This window comes from Balaenoptera musculus, chromosome 11 (assembly GCF_009873245.2).
Source record: "Balaenoptera musculus isolate JJ_BM4_2016_0621 chromosome 11, mBalMus1.pri.v3, whole genome shotgun sequence".
Lineage (NCBI taxonomy): Eukaryota > Metazoa > Chordata > Mammalia > Artiodactyla > Balaenopteridae > Balaenoptera > Balaenoptera musculus.
Genome location: NC_045795.1, coordinates 78,230,527 through 78,244,390, shown reverse-complemented (window position 1 = coordinate 78,244,390; position 13,864 = coordinate 78,230,527). Strand labels below are relative to the sequence as shown.

The 13,864-nt window shown below is 42.1% G+C and overlaps 1 protein-coding gene across 3 annotated transcripts in view; it reads left to right on the top strand.

Annotated features, from left to right (window-relative positions):
- Window positions 1-13,389, top strand: part of PRICKLE2 (prickle planar cell polarity protein 2) — a 337,544-nt gene extending 324,155 nt beyond the window's left edge. For all 3 annotated transcript variants that reach the window (XM_036870260.1, XM_036870261.1, XM_036870262.1), the window contains one exon: window positions 7,415-13,389. In XM_036870260.1, the coding sequence (XP_036726155.1) occupies window positions 7,415-8,289 (875 nt within the window). In that variant the 3' untranslated portion in view covers window positions 8,290-13,389. The remainder of the gene's footprint in view (window positions 1-7,414) is intronic.
- Window positions 13,390-13,864: the final 475 nt, after the last annotated feature.

Sequence of the window (13,864 nt, the reverse complement as noted above, 5' to 3'; positions counted from 1 at the left end):
ATATTCCATTGTATATGTGTACCACATCTTCTTTATCCATTCGTCTGTCGATGGGCATTTAGGTTGCTTCCATGACCTGGCTATTGTAAAGAGTGCAGCAATGAACATTGGGGGCGGTGCATGTGTCTTTTTGAATTATGGTTTTTCTCTGGGTATATGCCCAGTAGTGGAATTGCTGGGTCATATGGTAATTCTATTTTTAGTTTTTTCAGGAGCCTCCATAATGTTCTCCATAGTGGCTGTATCAATTTACATTCCCACCAACAGTGCAAGAGGGTTCCCTTTTCTCCACACCTTCTCCAGCATTTGTTATTTGTAGATTTTCTGATGATGCCTATTGTAACTGGTGTGAGGTGATACCTCATTGTAGTTTGATTTGCATTTCTCTAATAATTAGTAATGTTGAGCAGCTTTTCACGTACTTCTTGGCCATCTGTATGTCTTCTTTGGAGAAATGTCTATTTAGGTCTCCTGCCCATTTTTGGATTGGGTTGTTTGTTTCTTTAATATTGAGCTGCATGAGCTGTTTATATATTTTGGAGATTAATCCTTTGTCCGTTGATTCATTTGCAAATATTTTCTCCCATTCTGAGGGTTGTCTTTTCGTCTTGTTTATGGTTTCTTTTGTGGTGCAAAAGCTTTGAAGTTTCATTAGATCCCATTTGTTTATTTTTGTTTTTATTTCCATTACTCTAGGAGGTGGATCAAAAAAGATCTTGCTGTGATTTATGTCAAAGAGTGTTCTTCCTATGTTTTCCTCTAAGAGTTTTATAGTGTCCAGTCTTACATTTAGGTCTCGAATCCATTTTGAGTTTATTTTTGTGTATGGTGTTAGGGAGTGTTCTAATTTCATTCTTTTACATGTAGCTGTCCAGTTTTCCCAGCACCACTTATTGAAGAGGCTGTCTTTTCTCCATTGTATATCCTTGCCTCCTTTGTCATAGATTAGTTGACCATAGGTGCATGGGTTTATCTCTGGGCTTTCTATCTTGTTCCATTGATCTATGTTTCTGTTTTTGTGCCAGTACCATATTGTCTTGATTACTGTAGCTTTGTAGTATAGTCTGAAGTCAGGGAGTCTGATTCCTCCAGCTCCGTTTTTTCCCCTCAAGACTTCTTTGGCTATTCGGGGTCTTTTGTGTCTCCATACAAATTTTAAGACTTTTTGTTCTAGTTCCGTAAAAAATGCCATTGGTAATTTGATAGGGATTGCGTTGAATCTGTAGATTGCTTTGGGTAGTATAGTCATTTTCACAATATTGATTCTTCTAATCCAAGAACATGGTGTCTCTCTCCATCTGTTGATATCATCTTTCATCAGTGTCTTATAGTTTTCTGCATACAGATCTTTTGTCTCCTTGATAAGATTTATTCCTAGGTATTTTATTCTTTTTGTTGCAGTGGTAAATGGAAGTGTTTCCTTAATTTCTCTTTCAGATTTTTCATCATTAGTGTGTAGGAATGCAAGAGATTTCTGTGCATTAATTTTGTATCCTGCAACTTTACCAAATTCATTGATCAGCTCTAGTAGTTTTCTGGTGACATCTTTAGGGTTCTCTATGTATAGTATCATGTCATCTGCAAACAGTGACAGTTTTATTTCTTCTTTTCCAATTTGTATTCCTTTTATTTCTTTTTCTTCTCTGATTGCCGTGGCTAGGACTTCCAAAACTATGTTGAATAATAGTGGTGAGAGTGGACATCCTTCTCTTGTTCCTGATCTTAGAGGAAATGCTTTCAGTTTTTCACCATTGAGAATGATGTTTGCTGTGGGTTTGTTGTATATGGCCTTTATTATGTTGAGGTAGGTTCCCTCTATGCCCACTTTCTGGAGAGTTTTTATCATAAATGGGTGTTGAATTTTGTCAAAACCTTTTTCTGCATCTATTGAGATGATCATATGGTTTTTATTCTTCAATTTGTTAATATGGTATATCACATTAATTGATTTGTGTATATTGAAGAATCCTTGCATCCCTGGGATAAATCCCACTTGATCATGGTGTATGATCCTTTTAATGTGTTGTTGGATTCTGTTTGCTAGTATTTTGTTGAGGATTTTTGCATCTATATTCATCAGTGATGTTGGTCTGTAATTTTCTTTTTTTGTAGTGTCTTTGTCTGGTTTTGGTATCAGGGTGATGGTGGTCTCATAGAATGAGTTTGGGAGTGTTCCTTCCTCTGCAATTTTTTGGAAGAGTTTGAGAAGGATGGATGTTAGCCCTTCTCTAAATGTTTGATAGAATTCACCTGTGAAGCCATCTGGTCCTGGACTTTTGTTTGTTGGAAGATTTTTAATCACAGTTTCAATTTCATTAACTTGTGATTGGTCTGTTCATATTTTCTATTTCTTCCTGGTTCAGTCTTGGAAGGTTATACCTTTGTAAGAATTTGTCCATTTCTTCCAGGTTGTCCATTTTATTGGCATACAGTTGCTTGTAGTAGTCTCTTAGGATGCTTTGTATTTCTGTGGTGTCTGTTGTAACTTCTCCTTTTTCATTTCTAATTTTATTGATTTGAGTCCTCTCCCTCTTTTTCTTGATGAGTCTGGCTAATGGCTTATCAATTTTGTTTATCTTCTCAAAGAACCAGCTTTTAGTTTTATTGTTCTTTGCTATTGTTTTCTTTGTTTCTATTTCATTTATTTCCGCTCTGATCTTTATGATTTCTTTCCTTCTGCTAACTTCGGGTTTTGTTTGTTTTTCTTTCTCTAATTCCTTTAGTTGTAAGGTTAGATTGTTTATTTGAGATTTTTCTTGTTTCTTGAGGTAGGCTTGTATAGCTATAAACTTCCCTCTTAGAAGTGCTTTTGCTGCATCCCATAGGTTTTGGATCATCGTGTTTTCATTGTCATTTGTCTCTAGGTATTTTCTGATTTCCTCTTTGATTTCTTCAGTGATCTCTTGGTTATTTAGTAACGTGTTGTTTATCCTCCATGTGTTTGTGTTTTTACGTTTTTTTCCCTGTAATTCATTTCTAATCTCATAGCGTTGTGGTCAGAAAAGATGCTTGATATGATTTCAATTTTCTTAAATTTACTGAGGCTTGATTTGTGACCCAAGATGTGATCTATCCTGGAGAATGTTCCGTGCACACTTGAGAAGAAAGTGTCATCTGCTGTTTTTGGATGGAATGTCCCATAAATATCAATTAAATCTATCTGGTCTATTGTGTCATTTAAAGCTTGTGTTTCCTTATTTATTTTCATTTTGGATGATCTGTCCATTGGTGTAAGTGAGGTGTTAAAGTCCCCCACTATTATTGTGTTACTGTCGATTTCCTCTTTTATAGCTGTTAGCAGTTGCCTTATGTATTGAGGTGCTCCTATGTTGAGTGCATATATATTTATAATTGTTATATCTTCTTCTTGGATTGATCCCTTGATCATTATGTAGTGTCCTTCCTTGTCTCTTGTAACATTCTTTATTTTAAAGTCTGTTTTGTCCGAGGGTATTGCTACTCCAGCTTTCTTTTGGTTTTCATTTGCATGGAATATCTTTTTCTATCCCCTCACTTTCAGTCTGTATGTGTCCCTAGGTCTGAAGCGGGTCTCTTGTAGACAGCATATATATATGGGTCTTGTTTTTGTATCTATTCAGCAGGCCTGTGTCTTTTGGTTGGAGCATTTAATCCATTCACGTTTAAGGTAATTATCAATATGTATGTTCCTATGACCATTTTCTTAATTGTTTTGGGTTTGTTTTTGTAGGTCCTTTTCTTCTCTTGTGTTTCCCACTTAGAGAAGTTCCTTTAGCATTTGTTGTAGATCTGGTTTTGTGGTGCTGAATTCTCTTAACTTTTGCTTGTCTGTAAAGCTTTTGATTTCTCCATCGAATCTGAATGAGATCCTTGCTGGGTAGAGTAATCTTGGTTGTAGGTTCTTCCCTTTCATCACTTTAAGTATATCATGCCACTCCCTTCTGGCTTGTAGAGTTTCTGCTGAGAAATCAGCTGTTAACCTTATGGGAGTTCCCTTGTATGTTGTCATTTTTCCCTTGCTGCTTTCAATAATTTTTCTTTGTCTTTAATTTTTGCCAGTTTGATTACTATGTGTCTCGGCATGCTTCTCCTTGGGTTTATCCTGCATGGAACTCTCTGCGCTTCCTGGACTTGGGTGGCTACTTCCTTTCCCATGTTAGGGAAGTTTTCAATTATAATCTCTTCAAATACTTTCTCTGGTCCTTTCTCTCTCTCTTCTCCTTCTGGGACCCCTATAATGCGAATGTTGTTGCGTTTAATGTTGTCCCAGAGGTCTCTTAGGCTGTCTTCATTTCTTTTCATTCTTTTTTCTTTATTCTGTTCCGCAGCAGTGAATTCCACCATTCTGTCTTCCAGGTCACTTATCCGTTCTTCTGCCTCAGTTATTCTGCTATTGATTCCTTCTAGTGTAGTTTTCATTTCAGTAATTGTATTGTTCATCTCTGTTTGTTTGTTCTTTAATTCTTCTAAGTCTTTGTTAAACATTTCTTGCATATTCTTGATCTTTGCCTCCATTCTTTTTCCAAGGTCCTGGATCATCTTCACTATCATTATTCTGAATTCTTTTTCTGGAAGGTTGCCTATCTCCGCTTCATTTAGTTGTTTTTCTGGGGTTTTATTTTGTTCCTTCATCTGGTACATAGCCCTCTGCCTTTTTATCTTGTCTATCTTTCTGTGAATGTGGTTTTTGTTCCACAGGCTGCAGGATTGTAGTTCTTCTTGCTTCTGCTGTCTGCCCTCTAGTGGATGAGGCTATCTAAGAGGCTTGTGCAAGTCTCCTGATGGGAGGCACTTGTGGTGGGTAGAGCTGACTGTTGCTGTGGTGGGCAGAGCTCAGTAAAACTTTAATCCGCTTGTCTGCTGATGGGTGGGGCTGGGTTCCCTCCCTCTTGGTTGTTTTGCCTGAGGCAACCCAACACTGGAGCCTACCTGGGCTGTTTGGTGGGGCAGATGGCAGACTCTGGGAGGGCTCATGGCAAGAAATACTTCCCAGAACTTCTGCTGCCAGTGTCCTTGTCCCCATGGTGAGCCACAGCCACCCCTGCCTCTGCAGGAGACCCTCCAACACTAGCAGGTAGGTCTGGTTCAGTCTCCCCTGGGGTCACTGCTCCTTCTCCTGGGTCCCTATGCACACACTACTTTGTGTGTGTCCTCCAAGGGTGGAGTCTCTGTTTCCCCCAGTCCTGTCGAAGTCCTGCAATCAAATCCCACTAGCCTTCAAAGTCTGATTCTCTAGGAATTCCTCCTCACATTGCCAGACCCCCAGGTTGGGAAGCCTGACGTAGGGCTCAGAACCTTCACTCCAGTGGGTGGACTTCTGTGGTATAAGTGTTCTTCAGTCTGTGCGTCACCCAACCAGCAGTTATGGGATTTGATTTTACTGTGATTGCGCCCCTCCTACCATCTAATTGTGGCTTCTCCTTTGTCTTTGGATGTGGGGTATCTTTTTTGGTGAGTTCCAGTGTCTTTCTGTCGATGATTGTCCAGCGGGTAGTTGTGATTCTGGTGTTCTCACAAGCCCCACTTCGTTTTTTATTTTTAACACTTCCTTACTTTTTGGCATAACAAGATGTTCCAGGCTCATCTTTTACCTTCCCTCCTCCTATCCTGGAATTAGCCATTTCTCCAAAAAGTCTTGCCTGATTCCTTTTAATGGGGAATGCTAGAAAATACCACAATTTATTTATCCTTTCTCCTGTTAATTGACATTTGAATTGTTTCTCGTTCTGGACTATTATAAAGAAAGCTTCTCTGAATACCCTTGTACATATTTTGGATCCATAAACTGATTTCTGTTGGGTATATAACTAAGAGTGGCAATGGAAAGTCACAGAACAGAACAACAAGGACTACTGTATAGCACAGGGAATTATATTCAGTATCTTGTAGTAACCTATATTGGAAAAGAATCTGAAAAAGAAAAAATATATATATATTTATATATATGTAGAAAGAATTTATATATAGTGTGTATATATAGAAAGAATTTATATCTGTATATATATGTAAACTGAATCACTTTGCTGCATACCTGAATCATTGTAAATCAACTGTATTACAATTTAAAAAATAACATACATGCATACATACATAAATAAATAAAAAGAAGGACACAGGATCTCCACTCTGGTTATATACCCAACAGAAATGAGTACATTAAGTCCACCAAAAAAGTGAACACAGGTATTCAAAGCAACTTTGTTCATAATTCATGTATGTATATATATACACACACACATACATATATATACACATACACACACACACATATATATATACACACACACATATATATGTATATTTAGCTTTAGTGGGTATTGCTAAGTAGTGTTTCAAAGTGCTCATAACAGTTTTGTGAGGGGAGCGAAAGTCGTTGGCCCCATTAGGTGGGGTAATCGGTGGCAGGTGTTCTAATGGGCCAGTGCAGTCCAAAGACATGTTGTCTGTGACCAGAAATGGCAAAGTTGCTCATCTTTTCCATTGATGATGAGTGGGAAATGCTGAGATTTTGCCACCTGGTCCATTCTTAAACTGCTGTTTTAGAGAGTGCTGCTTTAAGATGGGCAAAATGGAAGTTTCTGAAGTCAAGAATCTCCTGCTACCTTCAACATGGTTTTCATCTCAGTGATGGCAGTGACAGCATGTAGGGAATGCAGGCTCATTGCTAGGGGCTCCTGCTGTTAGAGAGCATTCGGGTCACTGCTTTGTTTTAAAAAGTGTCTCCCCAGGAGAAGGAGGAATGCCCCCCAGAGTCCCACTCACATCTTCTGACTGCTAGGGGCCCATTTGGAACCCTGGAACAGTCATTTACTAAACACCCTGAGAGAGTAAATATCCTTCTGTCGACACCCAGGGAGCCACTTAGTTTTCAAGACCTCTGGGATAGAGGCCGAGGGACAGCAGGCAGAGCAGGAAATTGCTGGAGGTAAACATGGAAGTGAACTGGTTCAGTATCATGGGACTAGACTCTAGGCTCAGTGTTGCTAGGAACTGCTTGGGTGTGGCCTGGCCTCTATAACTTGAAGGTTCTTGGTCCAAAATATCTCTCCTGTGGATCTTATAGTTCATCATTAGAACCAGAGAGGTGATTGAGCACTTTTTAAAGTGAAATTCTGAACAGAAGAAACATCACTTATAAGACACATGATGGGCTCTTAAGTAATTTTGTTGAACCTTTGGAGGAATTCATGACTATTAAAAAAACATCTCGTGGATGCGTTTTAACCAGGTGTCCCCTCTAAGCGGACACTGGCCCACTGTGGAATGGGGAGAGCCCTGCTGCATACTTTCTGAGCAAGCCTTTGTGCAGTGTACAACTGTGCAACTGTATGCAGCGACCCTGGATAGATAACGGTTCAGGTGAACCACAGCGACGGGACTCCCATGGCTGCACGTTTGCATTAACCTCTGTGAACCTTTCCTCTCTCTCCCCCAGGCCTCTCTGCGGATGGTGGTGCCAAGCGCCAGGAGCACCTCTCCCGGTTTTCCATGCCCGATCTCAGCAAAGACTCTGGGATGAACGTGTCCGAGAAGCTGAGCAACATGGGCACGCTGAACTCGTCCATGCAATTCCGCAGCGCCGAGTCCGTTCGCAGCCTGCTCTCCGCCCAGCAGTACCAGGAGATGGAGGGAAACCTCCACCCTCTCAGCAACCCCATCAGGTACAGAGACCTGCAGGCCCACGGAAGGATGCATCAGAGCTTTGATTTCGATGGGGGGATGGCGGGCAGCAAGCTGCCGGGGCCGGAGGGCGTGAGGATGCAGCCCATGAGCGAGCGCACGCGGCGGAGAGCCACTTCCCGCGAAGACAACCGCCGCTTCCGACCTCACCGGTCCCGGCGATCCCGACGCTCTCGCTCAGACAACGCCCTCCACCTGGCCAGCGAGCGCGAGGCCATCTCTCAGTTAAAAGAAAGGCCCCCCCTGAGAGCCAGGGAGGATTATGATCAGTTCATGCGCCAGCGGAGCTTCCAGGAGAGCCTGGGCCAGGGGTCCCGGAGGGACCTGTACGGCCGGTGCCCCCGGACTGTGTCGGACCTGGCTCTGCAGAACGCCTTTGGGGAGCGATGGGGACCCTACTTCACCGAGTACGATTGGTGTTCCACCTGCTCCTCCTCCTCGGAGTCTGACAACGAGGGCTATTTCCTAGGAGAACCCATCCCCCAGCCCGCCCACCTGCGATACGTCACGAGTGATGAGTTACTGCACAAATACAGCTCGTACGGCCTCCCCAAGTCTTCCACGCTAGGTGGCAGGGGACAGTTGCACAGCAGGAAAAGACAAAAGAGCAAAAACTGTATCATTTCCTAATCCGATGGGGGTCAGGGGATAGGGGAAGATGGGGAGGTAAGAATGTCAATTCAGAAACTTGCACTGTTTAAAATTTTAAAGCTCTTTGCTTTGGTGGTTCCAGGGAGAGATGAGAAGAGCTCTGTGTTGATGGCGGCAAGGTCACCGACTGACTCGATAGGTAGTCACAGTTCTTGGCATGTTGAATATTATTTGCACATTTCACTTTGGAAACGCTATAGACTCTACGGAGGCCAGGGTTGGTCACCTCCTTCCCGTCCGTCTGTGTTGAGCTGCCACTGGCAAGATGGCAAAATCGTTTCCCGCTCGCTTATATATATAGCCTCTCTGGTTCTCTTCCTTTTAGGACCCTTTTTCCAGTACGTAATTTGTTTATTAGCCAGGACCCAAGACTAAGTTATTTACATGTCCATTGTAAATGCGATGTAAATGAGAGTTCTGATAAAATATTTTTGTATTTTGTAATATCAAAGGAATTTCTATATCGTAGGACTCAGTGGAGCCTTGCATGCACGTCCAGCGTTGTCTTTGAGTAGTACTCCGAGGTGGTCCAGGACCACTTTATTTTTTTTTCTTTTTTCTATACAAATTTGTTACATGTCAGTGAGACCTTTTTCAAAGGAGTTTATTCAATTTGGCTTTTTGTGGCTGAACAAAAAAATTACCTGTTACCCCCAAAGCATTTGATGCTCCATCTGTCTTACTGGAGCCATCCTTAAGTCCGCTCCCACCCTCAGTAGAATCTCTTCTCTACAAAGTGATAGTAACTTTTTTTTATTTATAATTGCCAGCGTAACTTTTGCCAATTAGAAAAACCAACCAGTGTCAGTCAGGTTCCGTGAGAAACGCCATCCCGGCTGGGAACATTGAAGTTGCTTACCATTGATCTATCCCTTGGGGAAAATAAAGTGACTGTGAGTGGTGCGGTCTGTGTGATGTCAGCATGACATTGTTTTGAATGTGGCATTATTTCCTGGTGCTCGTTTCCTGGATCGTATTATCCGCTTTCCTTTACCAAGGCAGACAGCTGCCTTAGCCTGACAACCGGTTGTCCTCAGCGCAAATGAACTTCAGCTTTGGGAATTTTGGGCCAGAAAGGTTCCGAGGGACTCTGGGAGTGATGGTGTGTTCTAGGTCGTAGGTCATACGTGGAGAAGGAACAGGTCAAGGGTAGAGACTGAAGGGGAATATGAAGGAAGGTCAGAGCAAAGAAGAACTTCTCGAAATGAAGTAGAGGAGAGTTGACAACCACCTTGAATAGCCCCCAGTGCTTGTGGGAAAAAAATCCAGTTTAATGTGCTCCGTAACCAGAGTATCTGGGTTACCCAGAAAGATTGAGCTGCTCAGGAGATTTCCGTGTTATGGTTTCGAGAAATAAATGTTGCTGAAAGGGGGGTTTCCATTTTGAACTTTGGGGACCGTCAGTCAGATAGAAGATGGGCTCAAAAGTGAGTTTGCTTAAAGAAGACATTTAACGGTTGTGTTGTTTATAGTAAAATAAAACCTCCTATCTTGCTTCAGTTAAAAGTGAAGCGCTTGCTTTTACTTCCATTCTCCTCGTCCCCTTCGTGGATTGTGGCAGTTGAAATAATCCATAGGAAGCCCCGCCTTTAGTGAGGTGTACTGTCGATGTAGTACACAGTGTATCTCAGTGGCCATCTCCCATGGTGAGGCGAGTGTGGTCTCTCTTCAGTATAGTAGTTAATATTTTCTAGTATTTTTTTATGGAGAGAATGTGAAAAGTGGCTTTTTAGACACCATCCCAGATGGGTCTGGGGGAAGGAAGGCTGTAAAGGACGTGGAAGTGGCACTCCATTCAGGATGTATTAAAATAATTTGCTTTTCAGGTATTAATAAGACATTTGTCATTGTCACTGATGTTTTAAAAAAAGCAATGCAAATGTTGGTTGTGGCTGTTTTCCGCATGCTTTCTTCATATCTAAATGCTTCATTAATTATCCAAGCCTCTGGAGAATTAACTCTATTACGTTTGTATAGTGAGTTTGTAAACTGCTTGGCAAACTGATTAAGAAATAATGTACACCACCACGCTACCAACGTGGCAGGTTTCTGGTAGAAATTGGGCGAGTCCAATTTGGAGTTCTAAGTTGCTGGATTGACGAGAGTAGAAAGGCATTTTGGAAAAAGAAGAGAGAGAAAAAAGTAGATCCTTTAACTTAGTAAATAACTGAAAATAATGTCTGTCCTCTGTGGCCTGGAATCCAAGGAAAGAAATTCTCCTAGTGAATGTTGCTTTCTAACTCTTTCCTTTTTAGAGTACCTCTTACATTTCCCAGATGAGGCTTTAACCACCGTCAGCAGAAAGAAGAAGGTGGCCTAGAAACTGACAGCTAATTAGTACCCAAAGGGGGAGAGGAATAAGCAGTTTCAGATCTAGCTGCCCAGGGAGCATCCATCAGCTGAACCGGTCAGAGCTGGAGGTGTGTTGAGATGCAAGCCTCAGGGTCACACGGTCTAGAGGCAAGATCACCTCCATCTAGTCCCATCACTGCCAATGTCTCCTCCCCACCCCACACTTCATGGAGAATGCCGATGGAGGACAGGTAAATCCTCACAATAAGGATGGAACCTCCCAAGTATATGCCTTAGAGAGAGCAGGATATCATTGTATTGGGAGTTCCATCTGTTCGTGATAACTTACACGTAACATCCCAGAATCCCATTCCCCAGAATTCAGTGCATTTCGTTTCCGAGGCACGATCTGAGGTTCCTTACCTGATCATCACCAGGAGCTCTTCTTGGTCAAGTTTCACCTGTGGGTAAGACTCGCACTCACCTCTTCTTAGATCATCATTTCATCTTTAATAGGCTGTTTTTAGAAAAGTAAAACAGTTTATTTTCTTTTCTAATGCCTTGGGTTTTGTTTTGTTTTGTTTTGTTTTGTTTTCCTACCTCTCCTCATATTGATCTTCTTATCTTTTGGATAAAACCCCACTTTAGTGTTCATTTCCTGTTGCTGCTCAATTCAGTGGCAACAGAACTGGCCCTTTCCCAAGCAGAAGTCAGTGACAGTTTCCTGAACGGCCCTGCCAATGCTTATCACCCTTGATATTATGAGCAAGTTTCTTAGCAGGCTGGTGGCATTCAGGTACTCTTCCATCTGTCATAGAGTTCTGGAATTTCTACCAAGTGTGATGGTAAATGAGGTCAGGGAAACCAGAACCGTACTTCCCGTTTTGCAAGTGTTCAAGGGGGGAAATTATTTAGTGTTGGTTGTTTGACCCCCTCTTTTCATATTCACCTTCTGTTCTCTAGTCCTTCCTTTCCACCCTCAGCCAGCCCCGTGAACAAGCAATTTTGCGTTTCTCATATGCGACCTGAGGACAGCTCTTTCTCATCCTCCTTTCCCACTCTGTAGGATGTTTCTTCAATTTTCTCTCTCCTGCGGCAGCTCTCTGCTCCTTGGGTACCACCAGCCATTGTTGAGTTCAGCTGGGGCCAGTAATACCACATATGTAGCATGTGTTCTGCCATCCCTGCAACGTGGGCAGATATAACCAAGGTACCACTGTATGCTTTCCCAGAGAGCATGGATGCAGCCTCAGAAATCTTTGCAACACTCCAACCATCCAGGACTAGTTGATCAGAACTGATTTTATTTGTCTGATAACAAATCTGATTTGTGAACTGATTCTTATTTGTCTTTCTACCTTGGGCTCTTTTGCCATTGGCCCAAAACAGTACACCAGCCATTTAGGAAGCATCATCCATAAATAATTGTGAGACTCCAGTTTCTATGCCCCCGTATTGCAGATGCTAAAGGAGGCTGACTTCTTTAGGCTAAATGAAGACAACTCTCTTTGGCCTCCTTTTCCATTCTCCTGTTCTTGGTCCTATCAGAGGTCAGATAAGAGTTCATCCTATTCTTTGTCTAATCCCACCTTCTAACAAGAAAGAACACAAAAATTTAAATTCCAAGGAGAAGTGCTCTTTGCGTATTTCTCTCTAACAGAAACCAGATGCTAATGCATAAGAAGGAGAATCTATGACAAAGGAACGTGAACGATGGCATCAGTCATCTGAGGATTTCATGCCAGAAGGGCTGCTATTAGCACTGTTTAGCACCTTCAGGGCTTTGAAAAGGGCTCTGCGACAGCATTCCAGGTACAGGACACAGCCAAGTCTCCTCTGCATATTTGGAAGGCAGTTCCAGATGGCCGCCTTTTGAGGTGCGTTTCTTAAAGCGCAAGAGAAGTGGAAATGAAGAGAGTTTTGCCTAGCCTCCAGTGGCCGGTCCCTCTGGGGCCTCAGCAGACACCAGAGCCTGTTCGTCTGACCCCTCGGAAGCAGTCATCAAGGTTAGGATCAAAAAAGGATTTCAATCTTTTTCCATTTTCTCATAGTAGGAGCCCCTTCAACCCAAGCCTCCCATAAAATATAATGTACTGTTGGGAGCTATACTGTTTTATAAGCCTACTTCCTGCTGACAAAACTAGCTTTCCCCAACAGGAATAAAGAGGCGGGGGGGAAGTCACGTAGTGTTAGAAAACATTTCTGTGATTTAGATACGATGACTCTGTAGAAGAAAAAAAAAAAAAGCCTTGTTCTAGCCTGAGAGTTTTCTGAGACATCCCTCACCCTACTGAGTATTTGGCCATTGATGTGCCATAGGTCGCTGACCAAGCTTTTCTAAATTTTTCAGAGAGAGTTACTCAAACCTCTCTAGTTAATGTCCCATGTTTTTCCATAAAGCATTTTGGTTCTATCATGGACCCTGACTTCACATTCTAAGACCTATGGGTCCTCCTTATTCCATAGTAAATTAAGACTTTGGCAGTTTTCCCGCTCCTAAACACATTCTTTCCTGTACAGGATCACTTTGTCCATCTCCTGCTTTAATTCCGAGTACGTAAACAAAACCTCAAAGGGCCTGAGAAGGTAAGGCACGCCAGAGTCTGTGTTGTGTGTCGGGTGTCAAGCTATTTGTTAAGAAGGTCTGCAGTAGACCTTTGGTGTGGGCTCTGCCAGAGACTGTCGTGAACACTTTGCTTGAGATCCGTGCCCTGTAAAATGGATATGATGTTTTACTGATGTCTGTAATACATTTGTAAACTTCCAATAAAATTTGAATAAAAGAAATGTTGCCATTCTTCTCAGTCTTCCCTTGCTCTCCAGGTTTTTGGAAATCTTTGACTTTGAGGATCTCAGCAAAAGAAGAGAGAGGCTGCACGTGTCAGGGGGGTGAAATTTGCTACGAAAGATGAACCTGATTGTTTAACTCAGGATTTCTCAACCTGGGCACTATCCACATTTTGTTCCAGTCCATTCTTTGTGGCAGAGGACCGTCCTGGGCATTGTAGGATGTTTAACAGTACTGCTGACCTCTACCCATTGCCAGTAGCACCCCTCCCCCTGAGATGTGACAACCAAAAATGTTGTCACATTAGGATAGCTACTATTAAAAAAAAAAAAAAAAAGGAAAATAACAAGTGAGCGTGGATGTGGAGAAATTGGAAAACTTGTGCGCTATTGGTGGGAATGTAAAATGGTGCATCCTCTGTGGAAAACAGTACGGCAGTTCCTCAAAAAATTAAAAATAGAACTACCATATGAT